The sequence below is a fragment of the Sciurus carolinensis genome, chromosome 8 (assembly GCF_902686445.1).
Source record: "Sciurus carolinensis chromosome 8, mSciCar1.2, whole genome shotgun sequence".
Classification (NCBI taxonomy): Eukaryota; Metazoa; Chordata; class Mammalia; order Rodentia; family Sciuridae; genus Sciurus; species Sciurus carolinensis.
The window spans coordinates 12,310,127-12,333,868 of NC_062220.1; the positions used below are offsets into that span (position 1 = coordinate 12,310,127).

Consider the following 23,742-nt stretch of genomic DNA (forward strand, 5'->3'; position numbering starts at 1 on the left):
ATCAAACCCTGACAGTCACAGGCACTATGAAAGAGTCCGTTACTGAAGATTTTGGAAAACAAGTTCTTTAATCTGTAGCTGTAGCTGCGACCTGGCAGCACGGTGCAGGGGAGGTGTCCAGCCTAGCCAGGGCCCTCAGCAAGCAGAGTACGGAGGCTGCCGAGCCCAGCCAAGGGTATCGGTGCAGCAGTGAAAGCAGCAGCACGAGGCCTGGTGGCCCCTAGGGTGGGGACCCTGGAGGACAGCGGGCGATCCCTGCAGGACGGGCGAGGACAGCAGCCCAGGGCTGGGCCTCAGCACCCTAGGTCAATGGGGCCTCAGGTCAGAGCACTTGAGATACCAGGGAGGGGTTTGGAATGGAGGGAGGGTTGGAGTGGGTGGAGGCAGGGACTGGTCTCAGTGTGGGTGGTCCTTGATGGGGTATGGACCTGCGGTCTGGAAGGAGGCCTGTCCTTACTCATGTCTGGGCTCTAGCCGTGTGGCACTTCCGACAAAGCACATGGCCATCCAGAGGGAAGCAGCCGTTGTCATCCGCTTCGATAGACAGGGGCTTCCCACAGTCCTGGGAAGAAGACAAGACAAGAGGGCACTGACCAAGAAGGTCCTCGCTCCACCCCACCGTCCTGTCCTCAGCTTTGTTTTTTAATTAGGAAGGCCAAATGCTTCACGTGGCTCAGGCCCGGTGTCCTGGTCATGCGTGTCTTCCCAACCGTATCACATCCCACGCATTACCCACTCGGTCTCTCTCTGCTTCCGGGGTTCCCACTCCCCCACTGCCCCAGAGCAGGCTTTGGGGCCTCTCCCGTCCTGTCTGCGCTCCATTCTGACCTCTCTCCTAGAACCTCACTCGACACTCTTCCCTCTCAGCAAGCAGCCCCTTTCTGTGTTTATCCAAGACTCAGTGACCTCCCGATGGGGACAGGAGGGACAGCGGACCTCACACTTGTAACACTTCATGTGGAAGTTCTTGTCCAGAGCGACCACTCTGACGGTCTCGTCACGGCCGGGCTCGGGCATGATAGGCTCCGCGCAGACGGAGCACCTTGGGGCATACTGCCTGCGGGACAGAAAAGGCCAGTGGGGTCAGTGGGGTGCATGTCACCTAGGCTTTCATGACCCCTGGGGAAGCACAAGGTATTAGGAAGGGCGCTCAGGAGAAATGACCAAGACCGAGCACCACAGCCAGCCCTCACCAAGGGGACCTCCCAGCCTCCCCGACCCCCATCCCAACACCCATCTCCACACTCCTGTCCCGTGCTCTTTCCCTCACCCTCAGCCCCCCATGCTGCAGCTCAGCAGGAAGCTTGTGGGAGGCGAGCCTCCAGCTGCCACCCTGGGTTACTGCCCCCATGTTGGCCTCTCTGCCCTGAACCCCAGGCAGTGCAGAGGGACATGGAGTCCCAGTCACCCCACAGGAATCCTGAAAATGCATCCCACAGACTCCTGCTGGAGGTGGGGGCAGACGCGGCAGCTTTCCCAGCGGCCCTCTGGCTATGTGATGGTATTCTGCCAGCCGGCCTGAGAAAGTGGACGCCCTGCTTCTAAGGAAAAACCAGTGCTTCAAACAGGTGACCACCAAAGGAACTTTTTCCCAGCCTGTGTGTGACATGAAGTCACACCAGCACCACAGACCCAGAGAAACTTCAGGGAGCAGGAGCCAGGGCGGGAGCAGCCAGGAGCAGGGCTAGCTACACAGGTCGAGGGCCACTGCGCAGCTCATTCAGAGGTGCCATTCCATGCTATCTACAGGCAGGTTAGGCTGTGGGGCCGGAAAGCAAAACCAGGGCTTTGGCACTATCCTGGGACCAGGTAGCAAGCTGGCTACCAAACCAAGCACAGCTGGAACCCAGAGTGGGGCCAAGAATGCACGTATTTGGGTCCTCACTTGTGGTAGTCAGGGACACAGTGGGGCCGGTTGCCCTGGTCCACGATGAAGGAGGTGCCTTCCAGGGGACAGGCGCAGACCACGCAGGTGAAGCACTGCGGGTGGTAGGCTTTGCCTGTGGCCCTCAGCATGCGGTCGGTGATCGGCTGCCCACAGGTGTTGCACTTCTCCAGGGTATCCTAGGAGGCAGCGGAGCAGGTTGCCAGGGAGCCAGCACCGCGGGCCAGGTTCCGAGGCTCACCCACCCTTTCCCGGACCAGGAACCCCAACCCAGACTCACTGTATAGCAGCCCTCACAGTACGGTGCCCCCTCCAGGCTGTAGAACTGCTGTCCCTGGAGCTGCTGCTCACACTGGTGGCAGGTAAAGCAGGTGATGTGGAACAGCTGCCCCAGTGCACGGACTGCCGGCTGCGCACGGGCCAGCGGCTGACGACATCGGCCACAGGACTCTGGGAAGGCCAAAGAACACCCTCAACAGAAGGAAGAATGTGACCTTGCTAGGGATCTGCCAACTCAGGCCCGTCAACACAGCAATGGAAGGGGAGGTGTCCCCAGGAGGCGACGGACTCACCAGTCACGGCCACATTCTGCCTCTGAGGATGCTCCATGTCCTGCATCAGCTGCTGGGTCAGCTGTTCCAGCTCCTCCACCTCCTTCAGGGTCAGGGGTCCTGGAGCCCCAGGAGAGCGCACCTGAAACCCCAACACCTTCTTCACACTCTCCAGGGTCATTCCCTCCAAGGACCCAGCCAGGCCTGCTGACCCCACCCCGCCTTCTTCCAATGAGGACCTAGCTCCCGCCTGTTTCCTAGATGCTCAGTTTTGACCCTTAAAGCTCTTCCTTCTCCCTCCCTGCCCAGGCCAGCAGCACCACACACATCACAGAGGGGCAGGGGATGGCCTCAGCCTGGATCTCCTATAGCCAGATGTCTCCACCCGCTTCACCCAAAACCCATCCACACCTCCCTCTCCCCCGCAGTCACGGACAGGCCAAAACAACTGAGCAACGGAGGCCACGCACACTGAAGCACCGAATACGCCAGCCACGCACCAACTCCACAGAGCATGCTCGGACACAGCTCCCATGGGGGAGGGACACGCAATGCGCGCACACTCGTGCACACACCTACCCGTCCCGCCTGCTGCTGAGCAGCCCCTGTTAGCATGAGGATGCAACACAGGCGGGAAGCACAGGTTAAACCCCAGAGCTGTCTGCAGAGCCCAGCCCCCAGCCCGCACCCCCCACAGAGACCCTGGAGTCCCTCCTGAGGGGTTTCTGGCCTACTTGACCCAACTCCTTGCCCAGTAGGCCTCAGAGGAGGTGCAAAGGCCAGGGCCCAGGCCAGTCTACCCCTCCCACTTGGGGTGATTCTGAGTGCTGGAGACTCAGGGAGGTGAAGGAACTTTAGGGACACTGTAGGAGGACTGTCAGACCTACACCAGCATGTTCACAGGACATTCCCACAGGAATGTTCTCAGGTCCACCCAGGGCCATGATCCCTGGTCCGAGCTGCACCTGCTGATGCTGCCATTCTTCCAACGCAGGAACCATCAGGACTCCTGCCACCTCCTCCCACAGCCACCGTCTCCCCAGCCCTGGTTCCGCCCTTCCGCCCTGGCCCTGCACCCACAGCAGCAGGGGAACTTGAGTGAACTCTGCTGTGTAAGAAAGCACGGAACCCGAGTGTGGACTTCCCCAGATCTTAGCCATCTCTCCATAAGACTCCTGAAGTCTCCTACCCTCAACTGTCAAATCCCTCAAGGAGAGTGTCCCCTCTTGCCTCAACTAGGTTTTCCTGCCTGGCTTTGTGGGGTCAGAGAAAGGGTTTCGGGTAGCCCTTGTTCTCCAGTACCACTGTAAATGCCCGTTCCATTCTTTGGAAGGATGAACCAGCCCTGCCCGTGGGCACCCATGTCCTTTAAGACACTCGAGTTGCCCCTGCCCTCCTCTCCGCCTGCCAGCAGCTTTATAGACATGGGACTCAGACCTTGACCTCCTCAATTCCCATGGCTCCGAATTACTTTCCATCAGTCACTGTCCACCTGGAGACGCACTGGACCTAAGGGTTATGGGTCTCTTTGCCTCCATGATCCTTGGGACCTCTCCTTTACTCAGATTGTGCCTGCTAAGGGAACCCAGCTCAAGGCTTGAGCCTCCTAACCCCGCCTCCCCCAAATGCCTTTCGGGAACTTCAAAGCCCCCAGGTTGACCCCTTGAGTGGCTATGCCCATGGGGTCCCATGTCAGTCCTGCCGCCCTCCACCACCCTCAGCTACCTGGCCTGATCGGCAACCCCAGGTGGGAACACCGCCTGCTTCCTGTCTCCACCTCCAAGCTGCAGTGAGGAGGTGCAGAGCAGGGAAGGCTGCAGAGAGTTCACTAACACTGCAGCGCCCTCCCTCCGTGCCCTCCAGCCCCAGCTGGGCTCTCTGCATTTGGCTCCAGCAGATTCCCAGTTGCCTTCCCCACAGCAGCTGTTCCAAACCAAACCTTTTCCATGTCCTGGAGCCCCCAGTGCTTCACCCTCTCACTCACACAGATGACCTCACCCCCACACCACTGATGGCAGCCGGCCAGCACCAGATCCTCCCTAAGCATAGGAAGCACATGCAACCCTGTCCTTGATCTCTGGGAATGCTTCCTCCTCTCACTCGAAAAATACCCACACTCAGTCCTTCCCAGAGTCCTTTTCCCTGACAAATTTTGAGGCTATATTACCAACTCTATGCTCCCACTATTTACTCAACTCCTTACATTCTGCCCCCATTAACAGGACACAAACGAGCTGCTCCAAGGACATCTATGACGTCAAATCCCTGAACTTACTGCACCAGTGGCCCATTCACTTCTAAGTTCGCTCTTCTCCTCCCCAACGCTCCCAACTGGTCAACATGGCAAGACCCCAGGATCCTCCCAGGTCCCTCTACACCATCTCTGGAAGCCTCAGTCTCTACTGCCTTAGTGTCTCTGTGCACACCTCTGGTCAGGGACCTGCTCCTAAATTCTGGTCCCATATTTCTAACTCAGTGACAGTTCCCAGCCTAAAGCAAGGGCTCCTGGAACCTGTTGCTCAACACTCTGACATGTTGATCCCTCCCCTTCCCGTCCAAACCATTTCCCCTTCTGAACTTCTCTATTTTGTCAGCAATAACATCACTCTCCAACACACCCAGGCTCAGAATCTCCCTGGCATTTTCTCCCCCTCTCCCTCCTCTCTTCTTCCAACTGCTTATCGCTTGCCTCCTCCTGTAGGCTCTTCCTTTGTGCTAGCTCTCATCCCTGGGTCTTATTTTTCATTGCAACTAATGTTACTGTGGCCCAGGAGTGAACTCACACACGTCACCCAATTCCCTTCTCTACTACACATCTCTGCTGGAAAAACTTTCCAGAAAGCTTCCAAAAGCACTGCTTTCACCAGCCCTCCTGACCCAGCCACACACCACTGAATATCATTAATGACTCTCCAATATGCACCAGCTCCCTGGTGTGCGATCTCATTTCCTACTCCTGCTAGCCCCCACCTACCTAAGTATAGCTCTTTAATTTTCCCACAGGAACTTTCTGCTTTCTGTTCTCCAAATACCCCTGTGTATTTGCACCCTTGAGTTTTGTCCATGCCATTCCCAACCAAATGCGGTTCCCTCTCCTCTCTGGGTTCTTAAGATTCTTCCAGGGCACAGCAGCCCCACAAAGTCTTCCCTATCCTACCAGACCCCACAAAGGCTTCTGGTTCTAAGTTCTGAAAGTCACAGGATTTTCAGTTACAGGAACTCACTGGCACTGACCTTTCCTCCTATACTATGGCTGAATATTCACATTCACAGTATCAGTTAGACTCTCGATGGTTGGACTAGACCACCATTAGGGTCCCTTCAACTCGGAAGATCTCATCTCCTGAAGTGGAGAGCAAGAACTGTTTCATTTCTATTTTGAGCATGTATGTGCTACACACAGAATCCAGGACTTCCTAAGCATTAGCTCACCTACTCTTCACACGCATTAAATGCATGGAAAGATGGAGAAACTGAGGCTTAAAGTGCACCTAACTTGCCTGAGTCTAACAGCCTGTGAGAAGTTGAGCCAGGAATTCTATCCCAGGTCTGTCAACTCCCAAAGGCTGTATCTCTTTGAGAGAGCTCTTCCCTCCCTGTCCCAGGTGTCCCAGCCTACAGAGCACAGAGCACAGTGCCTGGCACTCGGTGGATGCTGGCTCAGCCGGTGTTTACTGGTGCTTCACTCTTATCTGCAGATGGGCCCTCCGGCAGTAACAGTGTTCAGAGGAGCCGGTAGATTAACTCAAGGCCCAAGAACGGGAAAAACCAAGGCTGGCCTGGTGAGCTCATCCTTCACTTTAACATTCTGGGGCAGAGGCACAAGGCAAGGTCACCAATTCTCCTAATTCAGAGCCTTCCTGCTCTGCCCATAGGGTCAGGCCCCAGCCATGAAGGCTCCTACTGCAGAAGAGCTTTCCCTTCCCACCACTCTAAGAGTTCAGCACCCCGCCACCCCATTAAGACTCCTATCCTACCCTCCCAGACCCTCCTCCCGAGTCACCTTTGCCCTTGTTCTCTGACTACTGACTTAGCCCCATCCCCACCCCGCCGTCTCATCTTCCTAGTCCCTCACCTGGTTCTGGTTTTGGTTTTGGGCCGGTGGGGGCACTGGGTGCTGCTTCTCCTGCACTTGGGGCTTCTCCCTCTGCTGAGCATAGGTGAAGCTGGGGGGCTGAGGGGAGCCCGTGCCAGTGGAACAGCCTGTCTCAGAAGGCCCCGATTTTTGATTGGGCTGGGACACTGGTCCACCTGGAGCTCCAGGGCTGAACTTGGGAGCCACAGGAGTAAACTTGGGAGCCACTGGAGAAAACTTAGGGGCTGGAGCTGGAGCTGGAGCTGGAGCTGGAGGACCTCGCAGCTGGGTGTTTGTCAAAGCCACAGGCTGAGGATGGGTCTGGGGCTGGACATGGAGTTGGACCTGAGGCTTGGTCTGGGCCTGGGTTTGGGCCTGAGGCTGGACGTGGAATTGCGGCTGGCTCTGAGGCTGAGCCTGGGGCAGAGGCTGGGTGCTAGAAGGGGCCTTCCAAGGAGGCAGGGGTGCTGTGCCCCCAGTTGCAGGCTTAACACTGGACTTGGGAATGAATGGAGTGGCAACTGGAGGGGGTACATATCCAGAGGACACCTGCAAGGGGAGGCAGAGAAGAGAGAATCACAGTCAGAAGAGGCTGTCTCCCTCCACTCCTCTCCTCCCCAGGGGCCAGCAATGTCGCATCCCTTACCCGGGCTTTGAAGGGATCATTCTTGGTCATATCATCCAGCAGTGAGGACAAAGAGTCAATCTCCAGGTCAATACTGCTCACCTTCTCCCTGGGCTAGAAGGTCAGAGGTCAGAGCACCCATTCCAGTTCTCCATGCCCACCCCACCCCAACAGGGCAGAGGCAGAGGAGGTAAGAGGAAAGCCCCCTCTCCCCTTTCCTTTGGGATGCCCCAGGGCAGTTGCCTCCCAGGTCTCCATACCTGCGGTGGGAGTGGGGTGGGGGCCTCAGGCCCTCCCTCCTCCTCCAGTGGAGGAGGAGGTGAAGGGAAGATGTCCTCCTCCAAAGGCGCAGGGGGGAAGGGTTCATCGATGGGGGGAGGTGGGGGTGGGAAGGCACCTCCCAGAGCACCCTCAGCGTCGTCACCATCCCCAAGGACAGGAGGAGGGGGTAAAGGAAAGTCTGGGAAGGAACGAGATGGACATCGGTGGGAGCCCTTCTCCCCTGTTTCCCTCCGTCTACAACTCTGACCCTAACCCAAGAGCTCTCCCGGGGGTCCTGGAGCGTGTGAGTAAGGAAAGAAGGCGCAAGGCGCTCTGGTGTTCCCGGGTCAGGAAAGGCCGAGGACTCGACCGAGAAGTGTTGCAGCTCCCGTTACACTTCGGAGAACGGACCCACAGGGGAAGATTCGTGGCCCACATTCCCGTCTCCCACCCCCAGGCGGGGGACTTGGACCGGTCCCAGGAGCCCTGGCGCCCAGCCACGAGCTCCATGATGAGGTAAGAACATCTGCTCGGGACCAAGTGGCTGCGCCCAGCCCCCTCCGCAACCACCTTCCCAGATACCCCCACATTCTCCAAACCACCCCCCACCCGGTGCCCGCGGAGGTCCAGTCCCCAGCCCAGCTCTCACCTTCCGGGGGCGGTGGGGGGATCTCACCCACTCGGCCCATCTGTGCGCGCTGGGCCCCGGCCGCCGCGGGAGGCCCGCTGTCCCCGGGCCGGAAAGGATTCACTTTGGGCTTTGGGGCCACAACCGGGGCGAACTTCTTCTGCGGAGCGTAAAAGGCCGGGGCCGAGACGGAGACGGAGATCGCAGGAGGCGGACGGGGGGCCGCCATGGCCGGGCCGGGCTGCGGGGGGTGGTGGCCAGGTTACGCAGAGGCGCGGGGCCGAGGACCCCAGGCGGTCTCAGCTCGCCTCCGCGACCCCCGGCCCCTCCCTGAGCCCTGTGTCCCTCGCCGCCTCCCCGGGGGCCGCGGGCCTCTCCCGCGCCTCACCCGGGGCCGGAGCGTACGCGCCGCGTCTCGGGTGGCCGCCTCGGCGCCGGGTCCGCGGACTCTGCGTCCCGGTCCCGCAGCCTCCAGCCAGGCGGGGAGGGAGGCAGGGAAGAGGGAGGGAGGAAGGGCGGGGAGAGCGCGGCGCCGAGACCATACAAGGAGCGGCCCGGAGAGGGGGCGGGGAGAGGCGGGGAGGCGGACAGGCAGGAAACTCCCCCAGGAAGGGGCCCTGATCCTGCCCCGGGCCGGAGGCTCCGCGAAGGTCCGCCCGCCACCTCCCCACTCGCCGCCGCCCCCGCCGCCCCGGCCCGGCGCAGACCACCCTCCCCAAACACAGGCCTCTGATGTCATTTCCTGACCTGCCCACCCCCCGCCCGACCCGCGGGTGCCGATCTGACTCACCGTCCCCAGTCCGGGCTGAGCCGGCGGGCGGGTGTCCCGAGGTGCTGAACAGCCCAGTCCCCCGCTCCCCAGCCGTTACCTGCCGCTTCTCCACGGAGCCGCCAGCCCCGCGCCCCAGATGCCCCCCTGTCCTCCCGGGCCGGCGGGACTGGGATGGACCTGGGCTCCGGGTGGGCGGGGTGGCGAGGGGGCGTTCCCTCTCCTTGCACCAGCACCCTCCCCGCCCCGCTGTGCCGGCGGGCGTGTAAACACGAACCTCGGGCGTTCTTGGGGGATGCTAAATTCCAGCGCTGGGCAACCTCTTAAGGCTTCGAGGAATTTGCATCGCCGGCGCCCCCGCCTGCGGATCAGTTGCCGGAGGGAGAGTCCGGGCGGCGGAATCGAGGTGGGAGGGCGGGGCGGAGGTGAGGGCTGCCCGCGGATTTCGGATCTGGGAAGATAGACGTAAGCGCAGGCGACACGTCCCCCGCAGTTCTTCGCCTTCCGCAGCCCATCTGCTCAAGGAGCGACGGTGGAGCTCTTGGGAATTTGGAGACTGCACTCGGTGGAGCCCCCCACTGGTCCGACCGGATTCCTCAGCCTGCGATTCCGCCCCGGGCTACGCGTAAGAGACCAGACCTGGGTTCGTTCTTCATTTTAACTGCACATGGAAACTTACCCAATCGCTTCCTGAATTCTTCCACACTCACGACGTCATGCCCTTCGTCCACTAGCTCAATATGCACCCTCAGGCGCTTCCTTTTCTCTCACCCAGTCATTCCTGACTGATATCTGAGACAGTCCTCTTGTTCTCCCTCTAGTCAGTTTCCAGTTCCTGGCCCTCCAAATCCGCTACACCCCGCTTGTCAAGGAACCTCTAGGCTATGATTTATGGTCATGCAAAATAACCCCATTAATTTATGTTAAGAAAACGGGGGTTGTGAGCTGAAGAAATGGGCTCAGGATCACACGCAGGTCAGAGTTCATTGCCCCCTACCCTGTATGTCTGAAGTAACACCGGATGCTGAGAGCGGAGTGAGAGGTTCCAGCCTGATGCCCAACGACAAACCTCTTCTTTCTCTAGGCTTCGCTTTCTCCACCTGTGAGGGTGATGGTATTGTGTCCACCCGCCTTGTTGGATTATCCAGAGAGATAACTGAAGTGCCTTACCTGAAAGTGCTATATAATTCTATAATTAAGTAAGCCCCAGTTCTGCCCGGAACCGGGAATATCTTCCAATCCAATCAGCCTAAGGCAGTCTTCCCCACATTTCCCCTTCCCTATGGCCAGGCTGATCTCTCATGGTCTTGATGTATGTAGTGAGTACCCTCTCCTTCCTTCAACCTTAAGTCCCTAGTTATCTCTAAGACTATATCATCACTACTTTCTCAGAGCCCACTGGTCTTGCTTTTCTCTTCTTGTCTTAATCACCAGTATTTCTCACAGCCACAACATGTGTGGCCATGCATGAAACAAAAAGAGCAGTGCACACCTCTCTGTCACGCACCAGCCAGTCCTAGCCTGCCCTTAGGAAGATCTGCTGGAAGTGCGATACTGGATTTCCTGTGCACGTTGGAGATTGTTTCTTGTGGCTCCGTAGGCCAAGGGTCTCATCTCCTTCTGAATATACCCACAAAGGGGAAAAAAAGATAGTTTCCAGATAACTTCATAAGTCTCTAGAAGTCTCCTTAAGGGATGTGCATGTGCAAAATACAATATGTGTAATTGTTAGGCAGATAAACCTATTTATAAGTCAAGAATAGAAGGGTGCGTAGGCAGGCTTAGTTTTACTGACAACTAACTAAGAGCATCTGGGATGCAGAATATTAAAGCTAAGAGTTTTAAGCCAACCATTCTCAATACAAGCATAAACACAGAATTTCCCAGAAGGACAGAATCACTGACCCAGAATGTCTCAGTAGAGCTTCACAATCAACCTTAAGATGCAGACAATGAACAGGAACTGCCCTAATGATTCTTGGGTGTTTTTCTTAAGCAAGTAATTGTGATGGGTATCCTCAGGTAGTATGCATCCAGTGTAGCAAATCAGTGGATGTCCCCACCTAAAGCACATCCAACAACTTTGTGAGAAATAAGAAAATAGGCACTCACTTTTGCTACCTAAAACATCCCTACGCACCTCCAAGGGCTTATACTTTCCAGGTACCAGAAAGTTTTCTTCAAGGGTGAGCAGCATAAAGAAGTTGGAAACATTCATGGGATCCGGGCATGGTGGTGCACATGTGTACTCCCAGCGACTCAGGAGGATCACAAGTTTAAGACCAGCTTCAGGAACTTAACAAGATGCTGTCTCAAAATAAGAAATAAAAAGGACTGGGAGGTAGCTCAAAGGTAAAGCGCCCCTGGGCCTAGGTTCGAACCCTAGTACAAAAAAAAAAAAAACATATGGAACAAAAGGGAAGAAGCAAGAAAGGAATGATTCTGTCAGGAAGCTCAGGTGAACAGAGGAGCAGTTTGGTACCAGGCACCATGCTAAGCACTCTTTAACAGCAGCAAATGTACCACTGTGACAATAACAAGCAGCAACAATTGTGAACTGTTAGGACTGGGGTATAGCTCAGTGGTAGAGCACTTGCCTAACTGACATGCATAAGGCCCTGAGTTCAATCTCTAGCAACACGCAAACACCCCAAATAGCACACACTGAGAAAATGCTTAGTGGGTTGTGATAGGTACAATGCTAAACTCTTTATACTGCCCCCATTTAATCCTCACAATAAACCTGTGAGAATAGACATTACTCTCCCATTTTTCAGTGAAGAAAACAGGCTAAGTAGATGTTGGATCTTTGCCTCCTAAACTGCATAATTTTTGCAACACAGTCTTTTGTTATCTAAACATTCCTGCCCCTCCCAGCCACCTCCAGCCTCGCCTACATCCTTGTGTTCCCAGCTCCTCTCTTGGAGCTCCAGCGTGGCCCTTCACAGCCTTTCAATGCTGCCACCACCTGAACCCCTTAACTTTCCACCCGTGGGTGACCATTTCCTCCATCAGACAGTGCCATCAAATCCCATCTCTCTCTCTACCTGCATACACACATGTTCTGTATCTATGAGTTGAACACATATGAGATTTTGTAAAGTAGTACATTTTCATAAGATTTCTACAAGAACTATTAATAGCAGTTAGCTCTAGGGAATAGAGCCGGGAATGACAGCAGACTTCGATACTGTTTATTTTCCTCTGTGAACATGTATTTATTTTTATAATCCAAAAAAAGAAAAGCGAGGAGTGCAAGACCCACCATGTCTTTGTGCTGCTGTGAGCACTTGCCTCATCCTGCGTTCTGTGTGCACACAGTCTGCAGTTTCTCACTTGCGGCCAAATTTCCTGCCCTCCTGGTCTCACGGGCTCTTACTTGTCAATACAAAAATTTCCTCGTGGCTGGGACTGCAGACCCAATGGAAGGTCAGGTGGTGAAGACCAGTGAGGGCGAAGTGACCAGCAAGATCCAGGGATCTTGGCAGTCAAGGCCAAAGCCAAGCAGCTTCCTGCTCTGCACAGAGACTTCCCCAACAGAAAGGAAGGGCTGACAACCACACGTACCCCGGCCCCCGTGTGCCCCCATGCACCCCCATCCGGCACCTCCTTTCTTCCAGGTCAGGAGGCCAATTTCAGAGCATCTATTGCACCTTCCCTCCCCTCCCCTTCCCCAACCTCAGTCCAACCAATAGTTACCAAATAACTCATATATTCTAGGCACTCTGGATATAAAAATAAGTAATCCTGGTGGTTGTCCTCAAAAAAATAAATAAATAAAAATGCTTTTCAAATCCCCCACCCAGTAGTGTTTGCTTGGCGTGGTGACACTGAGGCCAGCAACGGGATGGACTTCTCACCATGTAAACCTCGTTCTCCTATCAGGTCTGCCCCAGCAGTGAGGGGGTAGGACCAAGACAGAGGATTGCACGGGCATCTGCAGAGCAGAGGTCAGGAGAGCAATAGAAGGCAGGAGAGCTCTACCCCAAAGGCTGGGCAGATGGGCACCCACAGGCACAGTAAGCGTCAGCAGGACAGAAATGTCGGCAGGGCAGAGAAGGCAGATGGTCAGATGGCGAAGAGTCAGCAACCACGGGAGCTGAGAAGGGCGGACAGGAAAAGAGTCCCGGGCACCCAGAGCAGCATAGCCAGGTTGCTGGCACCAAGGCAGCCGTGAGTGGGGCATCTGCTGCTTCCTTCTCCCTGCTCCCAGAGGAAGCCAAAATCAGACAGAGCCTGGCCCCAAAGTGGGTGTGTTTGTCACTGAAAATAACCAGCTAAGTCATTGGTGGAGTTGGGGGTGGGGTAAACATTTTTAAGGAGTGGGGGTTGAATACAGATGGAAACCTACCTCACTTGACTTGGAAAGTCCATCTCTCCAGTCGCCCCCCACCTCCCCTGCCTTTACTAAGATACCCACAAGGCTGATATCACAGAGGAAGTGGGCACTTGTCAGCTAACCCTCGAGCTTGCTAACGCTTCCTTAGCCTGTCCTTCCTGCCACCCACTGAGTTGCTGTTCACCTCACCACCCAGAGGCGGGACCAAAGTTGCAAATGGACATTGCCTCACAAAACAAGGGTCTACCAGAACAAAAGATGCTGAGACTGGTCAATGTGTGTTATGGTTAGATATCAGGTGACCCACCAAGAGCTCATGCGTGAGACAATGAAACCAAGTTTAAATGTGAATGATTGGATTAGAAGGGGTGTAACCTAATCGGTGTGTTAATCCCCTGATAGGAATGAACTTGGGGTCACTGAGATGGTAGGGTGTGGCGGAAGAGGAGGGTCCCTGGGGCCATGCTTTGGGGGTTTATATTTTGTTCTGTTGAGCAGAGTTTTCTGCTTCCTGGTGCCTGTTCCCAGCTGTGTTCCTCTGCCACACCCTTCCACCGTGACGTCCTGCCTCATCTTAAACCCAAGGAATAGAGCTGGCTGTCTGTGGACTGAGACCCCTGAAACCATGAGCCCCCGAATAAACGTTTCCTCCTTAAAGTTGTTCTTGTTGGATCTTTTGGTCACAGCATCAAAAAATCTGACTGAAACAACATGCTTCAGTTCTAGCCTTTGTACCCAAGCGTGAGAAGTACCTATAGGACACTTGTGCCACATAACAATCTCTGCAGTTCCTGCAAAGTTGTTCTAGTCTGCTTCGAAGCAGCAGGGTAGGCTCAGCACCGTTCCTGGTGGAGACCCAGAGTCTTACATAATTACTGAGTGGAATCAAGTTCCAGAATCTTTGAAATTGCATGCTACATCAAGGTAGACCCTGTATTTGATAAAATATAAGGATTCTGAAGCCATTCATCTATCTGTTCATCCCAAAATATTTATTGAATGCATACTATGTGCCTGGCATTTTGTTAGTTGCTGGGAATATAATATAGAGTAAAAGCTGACATGATTCCAGCCCTCACGATAAGTCCATGCCCTTAGGGGATCTACGGGTGGGAGATACTCATCCAATAATTATGGCCAACACTGCAGTTGTCACAGGACCTGAAAGAGTATATAATTGGGAGCTGTGACCAGGCCCTGGAGGTCAAAAAAGGGATTCCAAGCTGAGATCTGAAAGATAAGCAGGAGTTAACTAGGCGATGAGGGACGGGGAAGAATTCCTCCCAGAGGAGCAACTTCTGGGAGTCCCTGTGACATCTGCAGACAGTCATTCGAGGATTGCAGAGTCCTCTGCAAACTTTCCTCTGCAGGGAAGAAGGCTGGGTGGTGTGCAGAGAGGCTGCAGGGCATGCGGAAGAGCTTCAACTCTATCCTGGGGAAACAGGGAGCTGCTGCTGAGCTTTAGATGAAAAAGAAAGGCATGATAAATGTTGGGATGTTGAAGATCTCCCTCCAGAGGCAGCGTGCACAGTAGCAGGAGGGGAGGGACTGACATACATAGGGTAGAGGTGACTGTAGCGCTCCAGGTACTGAGGGGAGGTTTGTGGAGATGGACGAAAATGCATAGTTAGGGAGTTTTTTAGGACAGAGAGTTATGGGCAGAAGTAGCAATGGGTTGAATATGGGGTGGAAGGCGGGAAGAGCTGGTTGACCCAGCCCAAGTTCCAGACATCCACCTGGACAGTGGCACTTTCCCCTGAAGGCACAGCTCTTGGAGCGAGAACGTGTGATTTGTACTATTCGTGCCCAGAATGAGCCAGAGTATGATGGGTAGTAGGATACTCACACCCAGAGAAGAGAAGAGAACAGAGGAGAATTATATGGAAGGTTTATGAGTCATCTGCCTCTGAGTAGTAATTTGAAGCTATGATTGACTGAAGAAATCACCTATCAAGTTCTGATAGCTTTCTGTCGCTGTGACAAAATACTTGAAATAAATCAACTTACAGGAGGAAAGGTTTATTTTGGTTCATGGTTTCAGAGGTTTCAGTCCATGGCTGCTTGGCCCTGCTGCCCTTGGGCTTGTAACTGCATATTTCATCGTGGTGGAAGTAGATAGGCGAGGAAACTGCTCACCTCAGGACAACCAGGAAGCAGAGAGAGAATGAGAGAAGGAGGCAGGATTCCACTGTCCCCTTCAAGGGCACACACCCAAGTGACCTAACTTCCTTCCACGAGGCCCCACCTCCTGAAGGTTCCACCGTCTCCCAATAACAACACAAGCTGGCAGCCAAGCTTTTAAGATCAGGTCACTAGGGGACATTCAAGATCCAAACCATAACACAAGTACTGCGTGGAAATTGAGCGGGCTTAGGATAATGGACTTCAGTGGAGCCCAGCACTGGGTGGCCAGGTGGACGAAGGAGGCACATACCCTTCCTCAGACTCAGGTACAAGTGCCCTTTCCCAGGCCCCCATGTCCCAAACAGAAGTGAAAGAAGACCACTCCTCCTAACGCCTCTGTAGGCAGAGCCTCGCCTCCATTCGTTCTGCCTGGAGACCATGGGAGCTTATAACATGCCAGGGCCCTAATGAGGTCCCAGGTCCTCAGCTCACTCTGCTTTCGCTCCCCTGCCCCGCTCCTGAAACAGATCTGGGTGCCCTCTAGAGCTCACAGGCCAGTCTCAGCTGCTGCTCCTCTTCTTGGAGCAGCCTCCACCCTCTGGCCCTGGACCTCCTCTGTAGACCTTCCCAATGACAGTGAATCTTTGTTCCACAACCTTCTTCCATGGGCCCTGACCGTGGAACAGATACCTCTTGGAATCCTCATCATTATGTCCAGACCACATTCCCTCCCATGGCCCTAAAACCTCCCAACTTTGAATCCCCAGCCATCACACCGCGTGCTACTCTGCACATTTGCATTGTCATCTGTCACCCTGGGCCACACATCTTCATTTCTTGAACATCGTCACTCATCAAGAATGACTCTGCTATGGATTCTTAGTCACTTCACTGTCCGCCTAGAGGATCCTTCTTTCCACTTGCTTCTATGTTTTTTGAAATTCTCTTGTCAGATGACTTTATTCTATCTCACCAGGACCCTCAGGAAACAGAATAGAAATATGATGTGAGCCATATACATGATTTTAAAGTACAAAAATAAATAAATGACATTAATTTTAATAACATATCTTAAGCCAGTATATCCAAAATAGTTCAAAATATTATGTCAATATCTTAAAAATTATTACTGAAATGTTTTGTTTTGGGTACTCATTCGTGAGAATTTGTGTATATTTTGCACTAACAGCATCTCAATTCAGAATAGACCCATTGCAGTGCTCAGGGGTCTCACGTGGCCAGTGGCTACCACATTGCACAATATAACTTTAAATAGAATTTTCCCCATCTCTTCAGTATCTTACCTTTAAGCCACCTTTTCTCCATCCAACTGTCTTTTTGATTTTCCAGCTCCTTCTCTTCTTTTACCTTAACTCAAACAATCCTCAGACCCACTGGGACCTACAATTCACATGGGCTCTTCTTTCTGCCTTCTCCCACGTGCTTAAATTCCTTGGACAATCAGTAGACTCAGCCCCATACATCCACTCTCCAAGTCCTCGTGCCTCTCTCACCCTATGGTACTCACAAACCAAGCCTAGCCGCCTATTAAATGTATATGTGCACAAAAATATTTGAAAGGAAGCTGGGTACAATGGCACATGCCTGTCATCCCAGTGACTCAGGAAGTTGAGGCAGGAGGATTGTGAGTTCAAAGCCAGTCTCAGCAACTTAGTGAGACCTTGTCTCTAAATAAAATACTTTTAAAAGGGGATGTGGGGATGTCACTCACTGGTTAAGCACCCCTGGGTTCAATCCCTGGTACCAAAAAAAAAAAAAAAAAATAGGAAACTCATCAGCGGAATGTTAATAGTGTAAGACAGAGAGTGATGGCTGATTTTCTTTTTAATTTTTTCTGTAAAAGTGCCCACTACTTGTGTAATTTTTTTTTTTTTAATTAAAGAAAGAGAAACACACACACACACACACATTACCTGAAGTTCCAAGCTTCCAGTCTCCTTTGGACTTTCCTGTGTGGGTGGGTTCACTGGCAAGCAGTTATTGTCCAGGACAATCTTGATTGACTCATTGTGTGAACAGCCCTCAAGTGGACCCCCACCCAGGACAGTAATGACTTGTGCCCATCAGTTTATCACAGTGACAAAATCTTAACCAAACAATGACTTGAACACAAACGCTGGTGTTACACACCTATTCTTAAATACAAAGAACAAAAGAACAGTTTGCTCTGGAACTCATAAGTTAGAAAGAACACCAGTCTTTTTTGAAATTTTATTATGGAAAAAAAAAGTTAACATGAGACCTGCTTTCTGAAAACATTATTTTTTCAAACTCATTTTTTCTTAAGGAGCTAAGCAGTCTACCTGAGCAAGACACTGAGGAGCGGGTTTATTTCAGCAGTGTTTAATGTCATCATCAAAATCGTTGAATAATAATCTAAGATAGGGTTATTAGGAAGGTATCAGAGATGAGGGGACAGGATGATAGACCAAGAAAGAAAGACCCCAAATTTTGGCCACAGTTAGGCTACTTATAGCTGCGTGACTTTAAAAATCTGAGAGATGGATTTTCCTTGTCTGTGAAATAAAGCAAAGCTTTGGACTTCTTGTTCCAACACTCAGCAGCCTGCAGTTAATGCCCTGTGTTTCAGCTGCTCTTTAATTTTCATGAAAATGCCCCTGTGTCTCTGGGCTCCGTGGACCTGCTCATAGGAGATGGCAGGCGGCAGCCACATCTACCCTTTGTGTATTAAATGTACCATTCAGCAAGACCAGGATGGCAAAAAAGTCAGACAGGTAGACTCTGCCAGGAGCAGATCTTCATCCAAGCAAGCATTTAAAAGAGGAATCCAGGCTGAGGTTGCAGGATATCCCCAAATCCAGGGTTGGAGAAGTATATTCAGGAATCTGAGGTAAGCTGTCAGCTGTCACTTGGTGGTGACAGAAGTCTGACAGTAAGGAGCTCCAACCAACAGGCCTGCCAGTATCAGGCAGGATTCCTCCCCTAGAGGAACCACAGGGAAGGGCAAGGGGAGATGGGAAGGCTCCAGAGCCCGATGAGACAGCCACCGCTTGCTTCCCTTCCCTGAGTGCATCAGTATTAACTAGCAGCTGTGGCGATGATCAGGAAGGAGTCTTCCAGTTCCAGGTTCTCACTGGCTCTCCTGGAGGGAGGCTATAAAACTGACAAGTCACAGCCCCTGGGGCTGGAACAAGCAACTGTCATCTGTATCTCATAGCTGATCCCTTCCTTTCTTTGTTAATGCTCTGCAATCTGTGGGTGCTAAGCAGCTGCTTTCTGAAGATCCCACCTGGTTCTTTCCTCTGGGATTATGTATTATTTACCTGGCTCTGACTCCTGGTTGCCCAGACTCTAGGTCCTGCTTCTTGGGTCCTGGCAATTTAACCGGTCATCTGCCACTTGTGACCTGGTCATGATTATGGTGTCCTGGAGCCTTGACTGTGTTTTGAGGCCTGATCAGGGAGCAGCAGGAAGATTCTCACATTCTTCTAGGCCCTCTGAGAGAGGTGCAGGAACTCTCAGACTGGTCTTTCTCATGAGTAAGTCTGGATGGTGTCTCAGTTCACTTTGCGTTCTAAAACAAAATACCTGAGGCTGGATACTTTATAAGGAAAAGCGTTTATACTGGCTCGTGGCTTTGGAGGTAAAACATCCAAGTTTTGAGTGGTCACATCTGGCAAGACCTCATGTTGCATCAGACATGGTAGATGTCATCATATGGTGGGAGTTAGCTGGGAGCAGCACAAGGACAAAACGGTGGTGCTGAGAGTTTTAACAACCCCCTCTCATAGCACCCAATCCAGCTGGGAGATCTAACCCACTTTTGCTTAAAGGCACTCTTCCCTGCAGAGTAGGTATCCTCAATCACTGATTACCTCCTGCTAGGATCCACCTCTTAAGCACTCTGCCACCTCTCTTTGCTATTATCTGGGAGACCAAACTTCCAGCACATGAGTCTTTGGAGGGCAAATCATATCCAAACCATAGAGGACGGAACCAGGGAATCTGAAGTAGTTCTCCTCCAGGTTTTCCCAAAGACCTGCCCCCCCCAAGAAAAGACCAGGCAAATTCACTTACATGTGATCTGAAGTCCAACCTCGATGAGAGTCTGCAGGGAACACTTGCCGGGCACTCTCCTTTGCTGAAGAGGAACCACAGGACCCTGAGCAATGTGGATTCAGTGATGCTGACCTGCCCATGCAGGAGGCATCAGTCCATGGGGATGTGAATCTGGGAGTGCACCAAGGACAGCTCAGCACTGTGACCCATACTGATAAAATTCCTCTTCTAAACATCAGAATGAGTGCACCAGAACCTGGTATTTTGAGAGGCTTCAAACTTCATCAAATGAGTAATCCATACTACCCTAACGGAATCTGTCTTCCTCAGTGTCCAACAGGTCAGAGATTGACCAGGTGAGGCCTTTTTTCTCCACAAAAAAACAGAAACCAGAGGATTTTTACTATGAATCATGTCCTCCTCTATAACTTAACTGCTCTGAGATGTTAAGATGCCTTTTGTTTATCAGCAAACTGATAATAATGTCAGGGACGTTATTCATTGATAGTTTTGGGAATCTATCTGAGGGTGGGGACCGGAACAACCTCGCCCAGCAGGGTAGATTTGATAGCCACTCCCTACTCTATGGAAATATAACATCTACACTACCAACACTCCCACTCATCTGGGACTTTGCTCTTTTCAATCTCTGTATGTGAATGGGGTCCCTTATCGCAAACTCCCCCAAACCCCACTTCTGGTACCTTGTTCACTGAATATTGAGAAAATTACTCCCCTTAAAAGAATACAGATCCACATCTTAAATAGTCCTCAAACGCTTGTGATTTCCACCCAGACCCCAAGATTGTTTTTACCAGTTTTCTAGCATCAATATTCCCATGTTTGTTGCCTTAAGCAAATGGGACCCTCTTTGAACCCCTAAGAGCTGACCCAAGGCCGGGCTGCCTGAATAACATCCTAGAAGCCCCAAGACTCAGAATCCAGCCCCTTCCTAGATGTTGATCACTGATACTTCATGACAGATCTATTGTTACAAGTCACTCTAAGGAAAGATCATTGCTGTTTCACTTCAAAATTTAGGAACGTAAGTAGCTACAGCCCTCTCTTCTGCTTATAGGGGCACCTTTAAAAAATTCAAGAATGAAAGAATATGTATCCATTGAATTTCCTGAACTTAGTAACTTTATTTTAAAAACAAATTAACAAGTCAGACACAGTGGTGCAGGATTGTAAGTTCAAAGTCAGCCTCAGCAATTTAACGATGCCCTAAGCAAAATAAAAAATAAAAAAGGGCTGGGGATGTGGTTAAACAGTGGTTAAACACTCCTGGGTTAAATCCCTGGTACCAAAAAACAAACAAAAACAAAAACAAATGAACAAATGTACAACTAAAGCTCTTTTCTACAGGATCCAGTTTGGGTTTTTCTTCTGAACTGCGTTTAAAGCTCCAGTTCCTTCTCTGTCCAGCTGGGTGATTCTGGGGACAAGAAAGTTGATGGACCTCTACCCCTGACTCTCAACTGCAATGCCACCACACTGTCTTCCTTACAGGGCTGTCCTAAGAACAGACTGACAACTCTTGATCAACTGCAAAGTGTCACTTGTATATTATCTATTGTTATTGATTTGTTTTTCCTCTCTCCCCCATTACGTGACTGTCTAGATGATCTTGTCTCTTTGTCAGAGAGAATAGATGCCATCAGACAGGAATCCCTCATCTTTCCAACACCAAACATGCAAACTGCTGCCCTCTCCCATCTTTCCCTCCCCCAACACACACCTGCTGCTGCCTAAGCAATCAGTCCTCTCCTCTCTTGGACTTTGAACTGCCCCCCTCAGTTGGATCTCTTCCTAGGCCTTTAAAGGCGATCTAATGTCTCCCATTTAAACAAAAGAAACGCATCATTAAGCGGCTGTGCTTGGGTGTGCGAAGGCAGTCCCTCACGGCCCCTCTCCACGGTTTTCACACCTCACCTTCAGATGGAGGAACAAACCGACCCTAGTTTTTGGACACCCCAGATATAAAATGGGATGATAAATATCCTACTAGGCCATTTGGTTTGTAACTGCTAATTAAGTTCATACACACAGAGGTGATGAGAGAGGCGCCCTTCCACCAGATGTGTCGCCAGAGGACAGAAGTTCTTAAATGGTTTTGTGCCCTGGACTTGTATGGCAATATGGAAAACCCATGTTTCCCCCTCTCAAAATAGTGTTAAATGGATAAAATGAAATAAATATAATTACAACTGAGCTTGGTGGCGCACATCTGTAATCCCAGGGACTTTCGAGGCTGAAGCAGAATAACAAGTTTGAGGCCAGCCTCACCTCTGGGTTCAATTCACAGTTCTGGGGAAAGAAAGAAAGAGACAGAGGAAGAGAGGGGGAGGGAAGGAGGGAGGAAGAGAGAAAAAGGAAAGAAGGAAAGAGGAGGGAAGGAAAGAAGGGAGAGAGAAAGGAAGGAAGGAAAGGTAGGTAAGAAAGAAAGAGTGAGAGGAAGAAGGAAAGAAAGAAGGGGAGAGGAGGGGGGAAGAGGAAGAGAAAGAGAAATAAGGAAAGAAAAAATTAAGAAAGGAAACAAAGGTGAAAGGGAGGAAATTATATTAAAATATAGTTATTATAAAATTGTGTTATACTAATGTATCTGTTTCTTTATAAAAGTGTTAAATAAGGAGCTGGGGATATAGCTCAAAGGTACAACATTTGCCTAGTATACACACACACACACACACACACACACATACACACACAAAGTCCCTGGTTTAAAAGAAAAAGCATTAAATAAGGAATGTAAAGACAGTTGAATACTACTATCATTTCGAAGTGGTGATGAACATAATGGGTATTGTAAAACACTATAACAACTGTCTTATAATCATCTGTGATTTGTACTGGTGATAAAGACACAATGCAACACCTGATTCTACCACGGCTTGCTACCTACATGTATACAGGAGTCAATGGGGAATTGTGGAAAAGTTAGTGCATATGAAGGTGTCACTTTTCCCATCCTAGGTTATGGATTCTTGACTCTGCGCATGCATCCTCGAACAAGAATACATTTTATAAACACTACTACTACTGAACTTGAACAGCTCCTCCTGTCCAAGAGATACCTGTAGGAGGCCAGGAGCATGCACCAGCAACAACAGAGGATGGGAGGCATGATTTCACCTTGGGACTATGCCCCAAAGGGGACCAGTTAGGAAGTACAGTGCACACAGGGGCATTCTGCCAAAGTCCTGTATTTTTAGATCTTGGAAATAAACCAGTTAATATTATGATTTCATTGAGGGTCAAACTGTATAGTATAAGTGAGCTTGGAGCCTTGTGAAACATGAGATTTCATCAGGAAATTCCATAAATTACTTGGGATGGAAAGACTGACAAGTGACAGGAAGAACGTGTATATATTTTAAACAGAAATTCATATACTCTGATTCTTATAGTCTGCCTGCTATGTCACAATATAGCATGAATATTTTTCCATGTCAACAAATACAAATATAAAATATTATTAATGGTGGCATATTATGTTGTTATAGACATATGCCGTAATTTTTTTAAATAATCCCCAGGTATGATGTAAGCAGCCTTGCTCTGATGAGTGCTGTAGGTTAAATATTTGTCCATACACTATTTTTGTTCCTTTAGAATATTTCTATAAATGGAATAGTTACACCACAATTTAGTAACAACCACAAGAACAATGCCTACGTTAAGAATTTTTTGATGAGTATTATCAAATTGTCCTCCAGAAAGATTGTTCTGGTTCCTACTAGAACTGGAATCTCTGGCCTTGGCTCAGAAGGTGGCAAGGAGACTGGGAGAATGCTGTAAATGATGGGAAGGAAGAGGACCCTGGCTGGGAACAGAAGGAAGTTGGTCTGTACTGAGCCCAGGTATAATCTACTTTTCTCTGGTGCTGGAAACATCTTCAGGACAGAATGTGGGATGAGTCTCCAGAGCCTGGGATCCCTCATGCTAACCTGACTTAAATCATTTGGATTGATACAGCCTCGTATAGCTTTGCTAAGGGGGCCAAAGGAAGGCATTGGTAACCATGTTTGGACCATGGTAACATACTAATATATATTACTCAGGGATTACTGTAAGGGGACAGCAGTTTGTGGAGGAAGGCATTTCACCTGTCAATGTTTTCTCTACCCAAGGAAAAGAGCTTTTCAGGCATTGCTGGAGTAAGGGAGACTGGTTTTGTATTATTTATTTATTTATTTTTGTTTTCTTTCCTTTGCAGCTAAACAATATCTTATAGGGCTGAAACTATTTAATGTTTCTGTTGTATAACCAACAATAGTAGATGGCAGGGAAGAAATACTGTGTAATTCTCTGCTGTTGAAATAAGGTATCAGATGCTGCCACAAACTGTGTCCATAGTTAAAATACAAGCAGACCTGAAACTTCTTATTCTCCGGTCTCTCCTATGTCTTTATATCATTCTCTCCTATGGCTTTATATCATT

At 50.9% G+C, this 23,742-nt stretch overlaps 1 protein-coding gene across 4 annotated transcripts; it reads right to left on the reverse strand.

Moving 5' to 3' along the window:
* Positions 1 to 48: 48 nt before the first annotated feature.
* On the reverse strand, positions 49 to 9,349 carry Zyx (zyxin). Of its 4 annotated transcripts, XM_047560391.1 has the most exons (11): positions 8,414 to 8,719; positions 8,047 to 8,266; positions 7,397 to 7,596; positions 7,158 to 7,250; positions 6,512 to 7,060; positions 2,458 to 2,593; positions 2,166 to 2,335; positions 1,886 to 2,064; positions 937 to 1,057; positions 458 to 562; positions 49 to 301 (listed from the first exon to the last, which is right to left on the reverse strand). In XM_047560391.1, exons 2-10 carry the CDS (start codon positions 8,252 to 8,254, stop codon positions 458 to 460), a joined length of 1,761 nt encoding a protein of 586 aa, XP_047416347.1. In that variant the 5' UTR covers positions 8,255 to 8,266; positions 8,414 to 8,719; the 3' UTR covers positions 49 to 301. The 4 variants fall into 4 exon arrangements, with proteins under 4 accessions (XP_047416347.1, XP_047416349.1, XP_047416350.1 ...); XM_047560393.1 differs by lacking the exon at positions 8,414 to 8,719 and adding an exon at positions 9,072 to 9,349 and having other exon boundaries at positions 49 to 562; XM_047560394.1 differs by lacking the exon at positions 8,414 to 8,719 and adding an exon at positions 8,816 to 8,963 and having other exon boundaries at positions 49 to 562.
* Positions 9,350 to 23,742: the final 14,393 nt, after the last annotated feature.

What these genes read in the sequence shown, in the direction of transcription:
- Zyx (XM_047560393.1), bottom strand. Translation starts at nt 8,254, where the DNA reads ATGGCGGCCCCCCGTCCGCCTCCTGCGATCTCCGTCTCCGTCTCGGCC. An exon ending in ATGATCCCTTCAAAGCCCGG is followed by an intron (nt 7,061 to 7,157) that starts GTAAGGGATGCG and finishes CTCCCCTTGCAG; the next exon opens with GTGTCCTCTGGATATGTACC. An exon ending in AAAACCAAAACCAGAACCAG is followed by an intron (nt 2,594 to 6,511) that starts GTGAGGGACTAG and finishes AGTGTGAAGAAG; the next exon opens with GTGTTGGGGTTTCAGGTGCG.